The sequence below is a fragment of the Callospermophilus lateralis genome, chromosome 2, assembly GCF_048772815.1.
Source record: "Callospermophilus lateralis isolate mCalLat2 chromosome 2, mCalLat2.hap1, whole genome shotgun sequence".
Classification (NCBI taxonomy): Eukaryota; Metazoa; Chordata; class Mammalia; order Rodentia; family Sciuridae; genus Callospermophilus; species Callospermophilus lateralis.
The window spans coordinates 146,139,602-146,157,305 of NC_135306.1; the positions used below are offsets into that span (position 1 = coordinate 146,139,602).

General features: G+C 54.6%; 1 protein-coding gene across 1 annotated transcript; it reads right to left on the bottom strand.

Moving 5' to 3' along the window:
* Window positions 1-300: 300 nt before the first annotated feature.
* Window positions 301-17,704, bottom strand: Usp35 (ubiquitin specific peptidase 35). The gene is made up of 10 exons (XM_076843929.2): window positions 17,032-17,704; window positions 15,903-16,035; window positions 13,648-13,777; window positions 13,144-13,245; window positions 11,391-11,549; window positions 6,993-7,186; window positions 5,278-5,371; window positions 4,301-4,407; window positions 2,539-3,811; window positions 301-1,480 (listed from the first exon to the last, which is right to left on the bottom strand). The coding sequence occupies exons 1-10, from the start codon at window positions 17,702-17,704 to the stop codon at window positions 1,313-1,315; spliced, it is 3,033 nt and encodes a 1,010-aa protein (XP_076700044.2). The 3' UTR covers window positions 301-1,312.

Below are 17,704 nucleotides of genomic sequence, written 5' to 3' on the forward strand. Positions count from 1 at the left end.
CCTCAATATTTTTCTTTTTTTTTTTTTTTTGTGGAACTGGGAGAGATTGAACACCCCTCATCTTGTTCTGTTCTTGTACCTAATCCCAGCTCTGCCCTCTGGGTTCTCCCAGTGGTGGCATTTCTGCACTGAGGGCTTTCACTTCCATGCCGCATCCCACAAGTCACCAGGGGCAGGGGCAGAGCCTCACCTTACCAACCAGGAGCCCAAGTTACTACCTGGGCACAGTGAGAAAACCAAGGGCACAACAGACATCACGGCAAGGCTCCTGAGATGGGAAGAACAACATCTTTCACAGGCTTCAGAGAACCTAGTTTTATTCCTGTTTGAGAACATGAATCATTTGTCTCCATTTAGAAGGGGCTAGAGCAGCGTCAGGGCACAGTGAGGCCTATCTGCTTCATAGTGCCCCCCGCCCAGCCCTCACGTGGCCCGCTGATCCGAGGAGCCGAGCCAGCCAGCTTCCTCAGAACTGTTGATGGCTTCCTGACAAGAAAACATCTTTGCAATAAAATAAGAATTCTCAGCCTTAACCAGGAGGGAAATACAAATGGTGGCATCACAGGCACTGAGGCAGGCTGGGGGACACTGGGGGAGGGTCTCTCTCTCCTTTAGTGCTGTATAGGGGGACAGCTAATGGAGTGAGGCCAGGGAGATCCTTCATCTGATCCTGTGCCATGCTGCTTTGCCATCTACTCTCCTCAAAAAAGTACAGTCAGTGCAGGTGTCCCCCAAAGGCACCCCAAGCCTCGCCTCTGAAACCCCTTAGAGAAACAAGGCAGGCAGCCAGAGGCAACAAGCAGCCCCTTTCTTGGTGCAAGGGCTTGGATCCCACTGTGCTTTTTATCTTATTGAGCAAGAGCTGGAAGAGAAGTGCTAAATGCTACTGGACGGCAGGACGCTTGAGCAGAAGCTCGGCCCTGGCTCCAGGGCCAGCTCAGGGTCTCTAGGATGGGGCCTGCAGGGAAGTGGGGGAGGCAAAGCCCAGCGTGCGTCCATCCAAGCTGCTCCAAGTGAACCAGGACACTTGGGTGTAAAATCTTAATGGAACTGATCCCAGTACCAGGGTCTGAGGGCCCAGTTTAAGGGGGTCAGGGATCCCCTCCATATTTGGGTTTCTTGTACCCTTCAGCTCAGGGCCAACATCCTAGAAGCTCCCTCTCCATCCTTCCTGCCCTTGGAAGGGCCCATTTCAGCCCTGGGCTTCCACCACCCTCAGACCCCACCTGGCTCCCAGAAGGAGGTGCTCGAGGCCCCCTGAGGTTGGCTGTGGTGCCCCTGCACGAAGGAGCAGGCTGGGGAAAGTTTCACTTCAGAAGACCAGTCTGTGGAAGTCACCTCCATTGCCACCTGCAGGGTTGCAGCCCCCTGAAGAGCCTTCATCCTCATCCTTGTCTTCATCAAAGCCCCTGCCCCAGTGCGGAGAGGCAGGGAGGGCCGAGATGTAGGCCGCCCTGCTGCGGGCCTCCTTCTCCTGCTCCTGAGAACACAGGTGAGGGTGAGGGAGTCACTTAAAAATCAGACCCCTACTGCCAGATCCTCCTTTACTCCCCTCCCAGTGCCACCCACACCAGAGTATCCCTTCTGGGTCTCCAGGGCCAGGCCACAGAGGAAGCACAGCTTCTGTCTTGGAGCAAGATAGGTGAGGCAGACCCTTCTACCCTAGATCTACCCTAGATCTAGGCTTCAGAATCCTCCCCTCCCCCACCACCTCCTCTCAGTAAAAATTCCAGTCCCTTGAAGGAAGGGACTTGAATTTATACTAGACTAGCTGACAATGGCCTGATGTGGAAGCAGAAAGTTCAGGGACCTGTCATGTCACACCACTTGGGAACTTGTCCATAGGCTTCCTGACCACAGGGGTCCAAATGATTACCTCTCAAGGCATGAGCAGTGTCTGCCCATAAGCAAGTTCCTCCTCCTGCCAAAATGAGATCAGCTCCACAGTTCCCTCACTACCGCACTGTCTCCCCCCAGAGTCTCCTACAAAACACCAACTCTAGATGCAGGATCTGAAGGCCCTGGGGTGACTGCTCTGGCCATCATGGCTAGTGCCTGTCCTATCGGTCAAAGCCCTTGCTGTCCCTGTTGCTGAATATTGATGCTACTCTCCACTCTGAAGAAAATCAGAAAATGTTATATATGGAGGTCACAGGTAGGTGGCCCCTCCAAAAGCTCCCAGTGGCATTCCCTGCCCACTGACTCTACTACCAGACAGCTCTTTCAGCGTCCTAACAACTGCAAAATCAATTATTTAACATCTGCTTCTCTGAAGGAAGGGATCTGTCAGGGCCATTGGCGTTCCTGGTCCTGAGTGATGGACGGTGGATGGGTTTTAAGAAGGAAGCAGCTGGGTGCAGCGCAGTGGCAGGACTCTTTCAAAGTATGTGTGAGGCCCTGGGTTTGATCCCCAGAGCCACAAAAAATAGAGAAAAGGAAGCAACTCAAAGAGATAACCAAGGACTGATCCAAGCTGGGGGCTGTACTGAGACTGGACCCCACCACCCAGATCACAGCAGAGACCCGGGGTCCGCTCACCTGCAGGTAGAGGATGTTGTCTTTGGAAATAGCTTCCATCAAGTCCTTGTGGAGGGTGGGCTCTGCTCGGGCTCTGGGAGAGCCCAGTTCAGCCTCAGGCACCTCCCCAGGCCGCTGGCGGTAAAAGAGCACATAGGCTGTGTCCTTGGGGAAGAAGGAGGTGACGTTGCTGACAGACTCGAAGGAGGAAAAGGACACCCGCGTGTCATTGAACAGGTACCACTGGTTCTCAGGCTCCGGCCTGTCAGCAGTTCCCAGAGGCGGGGCCGGGCGGGCAGCGCCCTCCCGGGCGTAGCAGTAGTAGTGGCCACTCTCCGAGGACACCCCGGAGTGCACCACAACACTGCACAGGTCATAGGCCTGGCCCTGGCCACCAGCCAGCGGCAGGCGGAGCAGGAGGGGAATGGTGACGTCGTCCAGGATCTTGCGGCGCCGCATGGTGCGCAGGTCGAAGGAGAAGCGCAGCAGCGTGAGCACGAGGTAGCGCGGGCCCTGGCTCAGCTCCACCACCTTCTCGGCGTCCTGCAGGGAGGCGCACGACTCGCAGTAGTAGCGGTTCTCTGCGGTCAGCCTCTCGGGGGACAGGAAATAGTTGACGAGGTCCAAGACAGAGCGGGAGCCCTCGGGGCCGCACGTGGGCTCCGGGGCGGGGGCGGGATCCCTGTGGGTCCCGGGTCCCAAGCTGTCCTCCTCCTTCTCCTCGGGATCGGCCTCCTTCTCCTTCTCCTCCTCCTTCTCCTCTTCTCCTCCCTTCTCCTCCTCTTCCTTCTCTTTCTCCCCTTCCTCCTTCTCCAGCGTCCCCTCCTCCTCTTCCTTTCCTCCTTCTTCCTCTTTCCCCTCCTTCCCTTCCTCCTCCCTCTCCGCCTTCTCCTCCCGGCCACTCTGCCCACCAGCTCCCGGGGAGCCCAGGCCTCCGATGTCCAACACGGCGGGAGGTGCGTCCCCGGTGATGCAGTGTTTCCTTTGCCTCCGGGGACCCGCCCTGCTGGGAACCGGGGCTCCCACGTCTTCTGCAGGGAGCATCACCGAGCCCAGGCGGCGCCGGCGACAGCGCTCGGGAGGAGGGAAGGCAAGAGAGAGGTCCGTGAAGGCCTCCTCCCGGGAGGAGACGTTGAGGCAGTGGAGGCAGCATATCCGGGTCACAATCTTGCCTCCAAACATTTTCTCCACAGAGGTTGAGCTGGGGCTAGGGGGCTCCTCGGGCGGGGAGGGCAAGCTGGACTGCTTGAGCTTCTGGCAGATCCGCGTCCCGGTTTTCTCTTCTTCGTGCAGCCTGGGGCAGGCGACAGCACGGGGTCTGCGTCTGCACACCTGCAGTGCACCCGTCTTCCCGCCCAGCCACCCTGACCACGACCATAGGATTGATGGACAAATGCAGGAGTCTGTCCGGGGGACACATGCTTACAAAATGGCACACTTAACATACCTGTGCACGGGCACAGAGCCAGCACACCACACAGACTCACCTGCATGCAGGCACACAGACACCACGGAAAGTCGTGCCCAACCTAGGTGTCACACACTCAGGCCAGCACAGCACAACATGCACACACACCCCAACCCTCGGAGACCACCATGCAGTGCGGCTTCTCCAGATTCCAACACTGAGGCCTGGCCCATGTCCTTGGTGCACACCTTCCCTGCCTGCCACAAGTGGAAGCCAGCTCCCTTTCCAGGAAGATGCCACCCAGCTGGTAGGGGAGGAGTCTCCCCCACAACCTTCTCTGGACCCAACGGGAACCAGGGCCCTGGCCTCCCTTACCTATCCAGCAGGTACTTTAGGTACTCCGAACAGTCCTGCTGGGTGCCAGGGCTGAACCAGGGTGTCCAGGACGCAGAGAGGAAGTTCTCAGGGGAAATAGCCGGCCTCTAAGACAAGGAAGGGGAAAGTGAAGCCAGAAGCCACCAGTCACATGCCCACCATTTCTGCTGCACATTAGGCCTGAGGGCTCCCAGGACTCCGTTTCAAACATCCCGGCCTCCTCTCAAGTCCTTCTGTTTCCTAGCTGTCCCTCACCTGTCCCAGCCCACAGATCCACGACTCAAGCAGGAGACAGGATCTTGGAGATCCCCTCTCCTCTGGGGATCTGCTCTTCCCTCTCACACCTGCTTGGTCCTATGCCTGCCTCCCGTGCTGCCTAGAGCACCCCTCGCCCCTGTCAAAATGAGACCTCAGTGCAGTGTGGCCTTGTCTGTGACACCTTCCCAACACCATCTTCTCCATCATTAACCCCTCTCCCTGTCCACACATGCCACACTTCTCTTCCCTGTCCTTCCCTTCCCTTCAACTGTCCCGTGCAGGTCCCTCTGCCCACAGCTCCGATGAGGCTTCCTCATCCCTGTGCCCACAGAGCCATGCAGAATCCCCGGCCTTGGGATTTAGGTTCCATGAGGGCAGACAATATTTGCTCTGTTTAACTTAGTACTTTCAATAGCCCTCAGGGTACCTGGCAACACAGGTGCTCACAAATGGCAGTAGATGAAGGAAGCACACCTTAATGCAAGCAGCTGCGTGGCTCCAGGAGCCACTCCTGCCAGGCAGACACCTCCTTCCCAGTGACTTTGACCATGAACCTGGGCCAGACTAGAAGGGGCTCAGGTACTCACAGCGGGAGCTCACAAAGCCAGATGCAGCCAGATGCAGGCAGGTCCCAGAGCCAGGAGGGCAGCACTGCAGGGCCTGGGGGCACCTCCCCGCCCCAACCCGCCCCGCCCCAGCCCGCTGGGCCCTTCGCACACCTGGCTGTGCTCCAAGAAGGCAAAGAGCCACTGCAGCTTGGTCATCAAGGGCTGCGAGTTGTTCTCAGTCAGGCGGAGCACACAGTGTCGAAAGCTTCAAAACAAAGCAGGAGCACCCAGGTGAGCCGAGGGCCCTGGAGCCTCCACTCACCACACAGCGGGCAACCCAGAGCCTCCAGATGGACGGTTCCAGCTCCAGGTGAGGCCAGAGGCTGGGGAAGAGATGGTGAACAACTCGGCCTAGAGTGTCTGAGGTCAGGACACAGCAGTGGTCTTAGTATGACAACAAAGGACACAACAAGGCCACCCATCCCTGCAGTCCCCTCCGGCTCTGACACCCCACGACTCCAGGAGTCAAACATTCCAGTGTTCCAAGGTTGGGACTCCAATGTGCCCCAGTGTCCATGCCACCATCCTCCCAGCCAGTCGGACACTCTGCTAACCGGTTACTTCCCCCAGGAAATGCCATCCACACCCGTCCAGAACAGGACTGGTCCCCACTTCAGCCCTGCCACCCACTCCTCCAGGCCCTGCCATCCCGAGTTACTCTCCTGCCTTCAAATGAAGGAGGAGGGAGGGTCAGTGTGAGGGATGTGCTGAAAGAAGAGGACACCACAGGGGCAGACTGGCTCTCAGTGACAGGGGTGATCTTATGAGAACAGGTGGAGCCCTCCCGACAGCCTCTGTCCCTGGAACAAGCCAACTTCTGAGGTGCAGCTTGGCTTTGGTTCTCACAAGCATCTCTGGGCAGATCAGTCACATTGTCCCACCCAGCCACTGCACAGAGCAGCATGACTCAAAGCACTGCAGGACCAGGGCTCAAACCCAGGATCTCACACATGCTAGGCACATGTTCCTCCACTGAGCTATGTCCCCAGCCCTTTTTAAATTTTGAGGCAGGATCTCCCTAGGTTCAAAGCTGGCCTCAAACTTGTGATTCTCCTGCCTCAGCCTCTTGAGCAGCTGGTATTAGAAGCATGTGTCACCACACCCAGCTTGTGCAGCATTTTAACACGACTATGATCATAGAAGCACATGATCACGTATCTGGCAAGTCATTATTTTACAGAAATAATGGTCTGCACATACCAGGTGAGGCCAGAGGCCAGGGAGGAGATGGTGAACAACTCGGCCTAGAGTGTCTGAGGTCAGGACACAGCAATGGTCTTGGTATCAGAACAACAAAACTAGTCCCTCACCAGGCAGTCTGAGAAGAACAAGCAGCAGTGCCTAAGGAAGCCTTAGAGACCAGCTCCAGCTTCCTTCCCCTGAACCTGAAGCTCAGAGAAAAAATTGACCTGAGATCACTGTAATATCAGAACCCAAGCTTCCTCTCGCTGAATCCAAGCTGAAACGTGGAGTAATTTTTAAGCAATCCATGAAACCCATAAAATGGCCACAGACAACTAAGACTATGCTTATTTCATTAAAAGCAGGAGAGTGAGTGGGAGTCCCAATCTAAAGACACACTGCACCCCCAGAACTCTAGGAGAAGAGCCAGTGGTACCAGCCAGCCCAGAGCAGCCCCTCCCGCTGCAGCCCACCTGTGGTTCCTGTCCACGCTCAACACCTACTGCCACCACGACAGCCTGGGGCCCTCTGGCCGCAGACCTCAGAGAGTCACACAAACAATGCAAAGCAAGGCTCACCCCCACCCTTCACCAGAGAGCCCAAAGGGGAGAAGGGCACACAAGGAATTCAAAAGCAGCACCTACTCAGATGCCATGAACAAGGCCTGGAGGATGCTGTTCACGTAGCACGTGTTTCCCAGGTTGATTAAACCAATCTTGCCCGTGTCTGACTTGGCCATGAGCCGGGGGTAGAAGCCAGCCAGCTCACTCTTCTGCGAGGTCCAGGCATCCTGCCCCAGCAGCTGCTTGATGCGGTCCTCATTGGGAACGTGGAGGTCCTGAGGAGGGAATAAGCAGGCTGCACAGTGGGCACCTCCCCTGGGAAGCCTTCCCAGGCTGCAGCCTGCTCCGGCACCTCCCAAGCACACCACTTGGAGGCGTTCCAGAGACGGTATGGACAGTCCTTGCTCACACATGTGTCAGGCTTTCATTTTGATGCATGGACTTCTACAGAATCTTTCAGTGACAACTGCCTCCAGGTAGCACATCCCCATTTAGAAGACGAAAAAACTAGGGTTCAGACAGAAAAGAACTGTTCAGGGTCACAGAAGGAGTGAAGAGTGAGCATGTTCCTGGCAGAGTCCAGGCTGTGCCAGGCTGAGCAATGACAACACGTGCCCACAGGTCAGATCCAGGGGCATCGAGACCTCACGTCTAGCCCTAGCACTCATCCTAACTAGCCGCCTGGCCATGGTCAGTAAGCCTCTCTGCCTCGGCCAGTTGACCTCCTGGGCCTCAGTTTGCTCACCTAACATCAGCGTGCAGCCTGTGCTCTGTAGTGCTCCTCACGGTGACGTTCCCACTTCACCTTCCACTTTTGGATTCGCTAAGTCACCTTGAAAAGCATTAGTCACCGCAGCACCTGAGCCCAGTCAGGATGGTGAGAGGGTCCTGGGCTCTGAAGTCCGGGCGCCCAGCCGTGGGCTCAGGCACCGGCACTGTCCCCCTCACTGATCTTTGTTATGTCAAACAGCTACACCAGAAGACCACCAGGCAAAGGGTCCAACGATGACATAAAGAAACCCACCCAAGCACATGGGGGACTCTATAGACTTCAGAAGTGTTCTTAGGGGTGGCTCCAGCTGTACGCATATTCTGGCTCCTAAGCACAAGGCCCTAGATTTGTCCAAGACGCCAAAGGGCTTCAAACCCTTAGCACTCAAACCCTCCCCACAGTGCACGTCCTCTGGCTAATGCCTTGCTTGGCTGTGGTTTAACACTTTTGCTCACTCATTTCCTTGGATCATTTATCAGATAATTTAGAGGATTAGTGAGTCACCTCTCACAGATGATTAAAAAAAAAAAAAATGCAGCCAGTGGGGAGAGCAGTAGATACAATCTCAGCATCTTCCGCTTCCTCCCTATTAAGCCTGACCTAATCCCCCACCACACAAGAACAGGGACGAAAGGCAGACAGAATCCCACATGCAGACGTGCACGGAGGACTGCAAACACAGCCATACAAACATGCCCATTTTTCCCAGAGAACTTTATACTCTTAGGAAATTAAAATTTCCAAATAACTCTCAAATCCCAAGTGATACTGAATTAGATACACCACCACCCTGACAAGGAACACATCTCCGAGAGAAACTGCTATAACCTAACACATCTACATGAGAGAACTTTCCAGAACTTATTTACAAAGGGAAATGTGCACAAACAATATACATGCACAACACACAAGAAAGAATTTTATTAAAGTATCGTCTGCTGTCTCGCCCTTCACATGGGCTTGTACCAAGGGGTACTCAAAGCCACAGGACAAATGTGGCACAGCTAATATTTAAGGACAAAAAGTACGTTTACATTGAAATAAGTGTTTATAATTACAAAGAATATACTTAGGCCTTTAAGACGCAGAGGAAGAGATCATGTCAGACTACTCTGGGTAGGTTAAGTCCCCTCCTCTGAGGGCAGATCCTTGGTGGAAGGTTTGAAAAGCCTAGACCTACTGGATTAAGCAGTGCCTCAGCCTGTTCTCAAGGTCTGACTCTGCCAACCTTTGTGATCCCCACCCAGCCCCATGTGCGGGCGCGCACGCACACGCGCGCGCACACACACACAATTACTGTCATATAGGACTTAGAGGTTTCCCTGCTCTGGGCCTTTCCCTCCGACTCACCTAGAGTGTCCTTCTGCCAGTCTCCACTGGCCCAGGTCTAACTCCAACACCCCCTTCCCATTAGGCTTTCCAGAAAGCATCTCCCGGGCATCCCTACACCATCTGCCTGTTTTAGAAGCCTAACTCCCTGCACCTACTAAAGCAGGGATCTGCAGATTCACCTTGACCATCCCTGCAAAACTTGGGACTCGCTCCTCTCAGGTCTCCTTCATGCCCCAGGCAGCTCCAGCTCTCTTCCCTGTGTCCACCCTTACTTTACAGCCACAGCGCTCCTCCCACTGGATCACATGGCTTCTCCATGGCATTTTGCAGTACTGGGGACTGAACCCAGAGGCGCTCTACCACTGAGCTGCACCTTTTTTTTTTTTTTTTTTTTAAATATTTATTTTGAGCCAGGGTCTCACTAAGTTGTCCAGGCTGGGCTTGAACTTGAAATCCTCTTGCCTCAGCCTCCCAAGTTACTGGGATTCCAGACGTGTGACACTACAGTCATACTGTAGTGATACTCTACTCATTCACTCCCAGTCCCTGGGCGCAAAAGATCAAAAGAGCATGGCCCCTGCTCACCGGAATCTCAGTCTGGCAGAAAACAGGTGCTGACAGTCCCACCAACTCAGCGCATCCCCAACAAACAGGAGTCCCATCTCCTCACGGTACCCACCCCAGTGCAGGGAGCCTGCGCCCTGGGGAGGCAGCCCCCCACCCACTGCGTGTTCACTCTATGAGAACACTCTCCCGTGTGGTGTCCCAAAAACAGAAGATTCAAGAAATTGATAGAAGGTTTGGTTTATTAACTTACCCCCAGACCTGGTGGGCTGCCCCCATTTTGTGATTTTGGATTAAAAAATCCAAATTGATTCATCTTCAATAGAATTTTATGACTTTTGTTTGTGTCTCCTAAGCAACCCATGGGTATGAATTTATGAATACTTTTAACGTTAATATCTGAGATTGGGCCCTACAAACCCCAAAATGACCTGAATTGGAACCCCTAAACCCACATGAAAGCAGACAGCTGGTTGTAAAAACTGTTTTTTCCCCAGTCCAGAGTCCAGACCAAGCCAGAAGTTTCCTTGATGTTTATTTTGGACCATTTGTATATTTCTCCAGATTTTTTTTTATTATTAATAGTAAAGCCTCTCCTGGCCTTCAGTGAGCTGCACAGGGCCAACTCCCTACTGAAAACAGGCCCTAAGCCTCGTCTCTAGTCCCTTCGTGGCTGAGGTTGGCCATCTCACCTCGTACCCTCTACTGTCCTGCCCCCCCGCAAGGCAAAAGAACATCACCCTCTCCACGACAGAATTCGGTTTCCTAGTCCTCTTTGGCTCCTAGGGATCCGCCCACCCTTACTTTCTTGCAAGCTTACCTATTTATTAAAAAAGATGTTATATCTTGACAAGTGTTTCTAGATGTTCTGTGGGGGAACTTTCCAGGGGATCTGGAGTCATTGCTACAGTACGAAGGGCAGAGGTTCTACAAGGGCCACCAACCCAGACATCCTCCCCAACACCTGGGCCTGCCTCTGTGTCAGACATGGGAAAGGCCTCAGCAATCCCGGGCTCTGGCTGTCTCAGAGACTCAACGGATCCCCAAACCTCTCCAAACCTCATTTTCCTCATCTATGAGGTATCATCTGCTTCACAGGTTTCTTGTAAATATTAGACAAAATTATGTGGGAAAACACCGACGGTGCAGCACTACCTACAAGTGCTAGCGACACTCAGACCCTAGAGACCTACCACAACAGCCGAGAAACCTTTCTTCACATAGCCTCCTTCTCAAATGGAGAGGATCTCTGCCTCCTTGGCACCACCCCCATGGACATGGCAAGCTCTTAGATGAGCCTTCCTTACACACAGGTGTGTCACCTGCTCTGGGCTGAGAGGCCTCAATAAAGGAGGCCATTTGCTTCATTCTCGTGTCCTCTCTTGGTTTGGCACAGAGAAGGCCACCCTGCTCTGGAGTGCTCACACTGGTGGGGGACAGACACACAGTGACAATGTGTGACAGCATGCACCAGGGCCATAAGAGCCCAGAGAGGCCCTGGCCCAGCCTGGTAGCAGGGTGGTATAGAGTTACAGGGAAGGCTTCAGGAGGGAGCGACACTTGTGCAGAGGCTCAAAGGACAAAGCAATCGAGCAGATGGGGAAAGGTTCACAGGAGAACAAGGGCTCAGGGTAGCCATGACAGGACGACCCATCTGAGGAACAGTGGGTAGCTCAGGGTGCCCGAAGCACACACTGGCCCAGGGAGTGACAGGAGACAGCCAAGAATCAAATGACAGGAAGCTGCCACCAACCCATGGAAAACCCAAGAGCTAGAGCAGGCTGGGGGGCAAGGGGGGGACCATGACTCACCTTGATGGCCTCCATGACAGGCTCATACAGGTCTGGGAATCCCGGGAACCTGAACACCATGCAGTGGACCAGCTCCGCCAGCTGCTCCAGGCAGCTGGTCCCTGAGTTCGAGTCCTCCTTGACCAGAGAGGTCACCATAGGGGGGATGTGAGGGAGAAGCTGTGAGAGCAGAGGGGAGCCAGGTCAAGTTCCATTTAACCTCTGGGAAGCGGGAGTGTGGTCCCGGCTGAAAGCACCTAGAGCTCTTTGAGGTACATGATCACTGTCCCCTTCATCCAGACGGGGGAGCTCTGCGGGCAGGCGATTCCTTGTATGAAACACGCCCCAAGACTTCGTGCCTCAGTTTCCTCTGTGAAATACGATAAATACCCTCACAGTGGAAGGGAGGCCTGAGCCCAAGCCCCCGTTGTTTAGCCTCAGCTAAATGACCTGCCCCGAGATCCTGAAGGCCTGAGCGACCAGGGCTACTCTGCCTGGAAGTGATGCTGGGGCCACCACACAGCCAGCTGGGTGGGCCCCGACAGCATGGGCACAGCCTCTAGGGACAAACACCCTCCTTCCTCCAGCAAACATTTGCATGCCAAGCACTTCATCTTCACAGTGACTTTATGTATCCACAATCACCGCATCCTACAGATGCAGACACTGAAATTCCAGGCTACGGAATAAAAACTTCTTTGCAGTGCTATGCACTGAGCCCAGGGCCTTATACATACCAGACAAGTGCTCTACCACTGAGCTACACCCCCAGCCCCAGGGAGGTTACAGAATTTGCCAGCATTTCACTGTGGGTTACGGAGGTTGGTGTCTAAGCCAGGTCTAAGTCCCAAGCCCATTGTATCCCCTGACCCACGGGGTTTCAATCTTCAAGCTCCTTGGGTTTGAAATAATATCATGACAAAGTTGGGCCACAGGAAGGAGGAAGCCAAGAAGGATGGAAGGAAATGTTCTTGCCAAGCCCCCAACATGTGACAGGCTCCAATCAAATATCACCTTATCCAATCCCCTCCCCCTGTCTAAGGTTTCCCCATTCTAGGCTCTGAGCTTAAGTGTCCAGCCCAAGGTCACCACATCAGGTAAATGGCAGACCAGGGCTCAAGCCTGAGTCCCCCAAATTCTGGCTTAGCCCACTGCAGCAAACTGGGCAGTGTTAAGTGTCACTGCCCTGACCAGGGCCACCAGAATCTGGGGCCCCACATGCAGGTCCCAGGGAAAACAGGCAGAGTGAGGCAGCAGCCCTGCCAAGGGAGGACCATGAGGACAACAGGAAGGGCCCGAGCTAGAGGCCAGGCCACCTGGGTGCTGGGGGACAACGGGGTATAGGAAGGACAGTGGGTTGGGAATCAGACCAATTTGGCTTCCCTGTTCTGTCACCAGCTGTGTGGCCAGGACAAATGACTTAACTTCCCTGAACTTCCCTTTCTTCATCTGAAAAAAAACTGGCAGAAACTCTGTCTAGGAATTGGATGAATGAACGTGATACCATCTTCAGCTCTGTGCCCGGCAGACCCATGCCTAAGAATACTAGGCTCTGGCACTCTACTGTGTGCCCAGGGAAAAGGCACACAAATGCTGTGGCCTCGGCATCCTGTCTGTACAGTGGGTTTCCAGCAGCCCCTGTGCTAACATCCAGGGCCTCAAGGTCTGGGGTATCAGGCTTCACCCCTCCTCCCCAACAGAGAAAAACACCCACCTCCAGGCTGGAGGGGAACACAGGGCCACCCACCCTGGGGCAGCAGACAGGGACCCTTACCAGGTGGAAGGCCTCGTGGGAATGCTGGAAAGTCAGGAGCATGTACCTGAGGACAGACAAGGCGGCTCCCCGGACAATGGGGTACAGCAGCTTGGAGAAGACCTAGGAGAAAGGGCCTGATCAGGAGTCCTCCGGCCTGGGCCACCCAAGGCCAAGGGCAACACAGGCCGAGAGGGGACTGAGACACGGCAGAGCTGAAGTGGCAGTCCAGACAGGAGCAAGAACACGGAGGTGCTCACAGACCCATGAACTGACAAACAGCAAAACAGGCAGCAAGAAAGTTAGAAATCTGGTGGATGGACAAAGACATCCTCACTCCAGTGGGCGATCAGAGGAACCAAGCAATGGGGGGAATGGGAGGCCCAGAGAGGGGCAGTGAACTGGCCCAAGTCACACAGTGGGCTTGGGTGGGAGCCTCAGTACTCCGCTTCCCACATCTGCCCGGCCCCAGCAAGAGACCAGAAGGAAAGACTGCAAGCCTGGGCCGGGACAGGGACCACCAACCTTCTCGATTTTGGCAAGTGAAACCTCGATCAAGATGCTGAACTTCTTCACAGCGGCCAGGCCCTTCAGCAGTGCAATGATCCACTTGTCAATGTTCTTCCCCAAGGGCCAGGACACCCAGTCGATCATCCTAGCAAGAGCGAGTCACGGTGACATAGGGACAAGTGAGGCCCAAGTGCAGGAGTGAGGGCAGCCCAGAGACTAGCCATGTCTTCAGTTCCCAGGGACCCACACCTGCACAAGGCAGCTGTGGGGTCTGTGAGGTGAAGAGACAACTCTCAGAAAATGCAAATGAGCCCTGCACAGACACCTCACAGACTGAGGCTCACCCCACCAGGAAAGGAGCCTCTCGGTGCCCCAAACCTCACCCCTCCAGGCTGGGCTGCAGTGGGGGAATGGGACCTCCAGCCACCTCTGGGACTAAAGATCTGGCTCCAGCAGGCCCTCACCACGTGACCCAGAGCAAGACACTTCCCTTCTCTGGGCTTCAGTTTCTTCCTCTACAAAATGAGGAGGATCTCTCTTTCAACCAATATGACAATTCTGTGAGGCAGGTAACAAAAGCCAACACCAAGTAGCATCGGCCTGCACAGGGCGTGCTCTGCTTTATATGGATTATCTCACCTGATCCTCACGATGCCACTCCTTGGGTTAGGCTCAATGCTGAAGCAGAAGGCACTCAGGAAAACACTACTAGGCTTGTTATTTTATTTATTTATTTATCTATCTTATTTAATTTTTTGTCAGAGGGTACTGGGGATTGAACTCAGGGGCACTCGACCACTGAGCCACATCCCCAGTCCTATCTTGTATTTTATTTAGAGACAGGGTCTCACTGAGTTGCTTAGCACCTCACTTTTGCTGAGGCTGGCTTTGAACTTGTGATCCTCCTGCTGCAGCTTCCCAAGCCGCTGGAATTACAGGCGTGTGCCACTGTGCCCAGCAGGCTTGTTATTTTATACTCAGACTGTGCCATAAAGAACAAAGAAAGTGTATAAAGACCCTACTTTGTGTACAACCAGACATGAAAAATTGTGCTCTATATGTGTACTATGAATTGAAATGCATTCTGCTATCATGTATAACAAATTAGAATAATATTTTTAAAAAACAAAGAAAGTAATGTTAATGATTTTAGTTGTCAATGGACATTTATTTATTTTTATGCAGTGCTGAGAATTGAACCCAGTGCTTCACACATCCTAGGCAAATGCTCTACCACTGAACCACAACCCCAGCCCAGTAATGCTAATTATAATAGTAGTTTCCATAGCACTGTTCTAGGCACTTTACATGTCTGTCATTTCATCCAATTTAATCCTAAAAACTCTATGATAGGCTCAATTATATACCACTTTATAGCTGAGTAAATTGAAATAGGTTGGATTACTTATGCAAAGTCACCAGCAAGAAGTGGTTGAGGCAGGATTGCATCTGGGGCAATTTGGCTCTAGTAGTGCCCACGCTCCTACCCTCTAGTGACAAGGAATCCAGGAAGGCCCTGCAGAGATGGTGGGCCTGCACATGGGCATGAGAAGAATGGCAGAAAGAGGCAAGCCACGTGCCTGGGGTCTGAGTAGTCAGCAGTATACTCTGGGATTCCCAGACAAGCCCGTTAGGATAGATCACAGGTATGACAACATTCAAATGAGGGAGGAGGGATGTACAAGAGCTCAATGAGCTGAAAAGGACCAGACTGTTGTTGGTATTTGCCAAACTTAGAAAGCATGTCATGAAGTACTCTGTTGTTGTTTGGGGGGCTACAATACTAAGTACTCTACCATTGAGCTACATTTCCAACCCATTTTTTATTTTGGGACAGTCTCAGTAAGTTGCTGAGTCTGGCCTTGAACTTGCGATCCTCCCGCCCCAGCCTCCCCAGTAGCTGGGATTACAGAAGTGCACCACCATGCCCAGCTATTTTCACCTGCTTATACAGCCCCACGGAAGCCTGGAAGTCTGGCAACTTCTCATACCACCACCCACCTCCACTTTTACAGAGGAGGAAACAGTTCCTTGGCACTTCCAGAGTCACACAGCTGGTACCTAGCCTGACAGCATCATTATAGCAGGATTTTGTGTCCCTCACATCCAGCCCAGGGCCAAGCACAGAGAGGGCTGGAGAACGGTTGAGTAACTAAACAAATATGAGGGCCTGGCCTCCAACCCCCAACCTAGCACAGCATCCACACCCAGTGGGAGGAAGAAAGGGAGGGGCCCTAGCCCTGCCCACTGCCCAGCCCTCAGCTTCCCACCTGCTGATAGCAGTCAGCATCTGGGAGTCCGTCACACTGTCATCATTGCTGAGGTTCCGGACCACACCATCCATGAGCTCCAAGGGGAGGTGCTGGACCACACTGGCCAGGGCGCTAGATGGCGGCTCCTCCTCTGGAACAGGAAAATAGACGGAGCTTAGCCAGGCAGGCAGTCCTCTTCCCTTCCCCACCACTCCCTGCCCTCATGCTGCCGCGGAACTACAAGCTGGGCCTCTGAAAACAGCACATCAGGGCCACCTCCTCTCCCCCTACAGCATCACAGCCTCGGATTGCTGCTCACTCAACCATTCACCACCTTGCCAGGTCCCAGCCCTGTCCCCAAGACAAAGCACTAACCCCCAACTGTGGTGCAGGGGCAAGTCCTTTAGAAGGCATAACACTAGAACTAGCCAGAAAAGATAGGAGGGGTGGGTGCACTTGGGAGGAAACGCATATAGACACCGGCCTATGGGTGAGTTATCCAAATTCATTGCCCAGGTGTTGGCTATACACGGAGCTTTGGTTCCATTTCCTGCCTGGTGTAGTCCAGTTCCTTTCCCTGTCTAGCCCTAAGATTAAAAAAAAAAAAAAAAAAAACCTGGGAAGGCAAAGATCTTCTTTCAGTCATTTGCACTAGAATTCAGTTCCACAGCTGCCAATGAAGGGTCAAGATTCTACAGTACACCTGCAAGCTTCTTAAGATCTCCAGACCCTCACCTCATCATCCTTGCTGCCAGGTGCTGCCAATCTCTCAAGACCAGGTTCAAGAGCCTAACTTCCAGGCAGCCCACCTGACCCAAAAGCCTTGATGACCCATCATTCTGTGGCTTCCTCTAGCCCATTCTTCCCTCTTGCTTCACTGCTCGTCATCCTGTGTACCAGGCAGCCCACTATTGCCTGCATTTCCAGCACCCGCCATGGCAGAGGATCCACAGTGGTGCTCCGGGCAGGACTGCTAACTAAGTGAAGTAACAGCGCAATCCCCCACCTGTGCACTCACCCCTCGCACACACATGCCGCGCTACTGTGCGGCCTAACATCAGACATCCACACAGACAGACAGCCACCTGCCCCGGGACCCATCCAGGACCTCGGCGGGCCCGTGCTCTGGCCCCCGCCGCACACGCACCTGTGCAGGAGATAACTGCAAACAGCTCCTTGAGGCAGGGCAGGATGGCGGCAGGCTGCGCGCGCCACAGCTGTGCCAGGAGCCCGCTCACCTGCTGGGCCTGCTCCAGGAACTCCACCGCTCCCTCCTCGCCCTCCGCGGGGCAGCGGAAGCGGCCGAGGCAGCGCACCAACTGCTGGCAGAAGAGCAGGCGGTGCGGGCCGTCGGGCACGCAGCGCGGGTGCCGCGCCAGCAGCCGGGCCACTTGCGCGCAGGCGGCGGGACCCGGGCGCTCACACACGGTGCGCAGCACCTCGCGCCGCAGCAGCGCGAACACCTCCTCAGCCGCGGGCCCCTCGGGCAGCAGCTGCAGGCCCAGCTGCACACAGGCCAGCGCGCGGGCACCCGGCGGGCCCGCGCCACCCTGCAACAGGCGCAGCACGCGGCGCGCGCTGAAGAACTCGGCGAAGACGTCGGGGTGATGGCGGCCGGCCACGTGCAGCAGCTGACAGCCCACGCGGCGCGGCAGCTCGTCAGCGCCTCCCACATAGAGGCGCGCGCCCAGGGCCAGCAGGGCCAGGCACTGATCCCGCTCCAGTGGCTGCCGTGCCGCCTCCAGGACGCGCCGCACCAGCCCTTGCTTCACGCTTGCAGGGTATGACGAGGTCACCACCGCCTCCAGGATCTTGTCCAT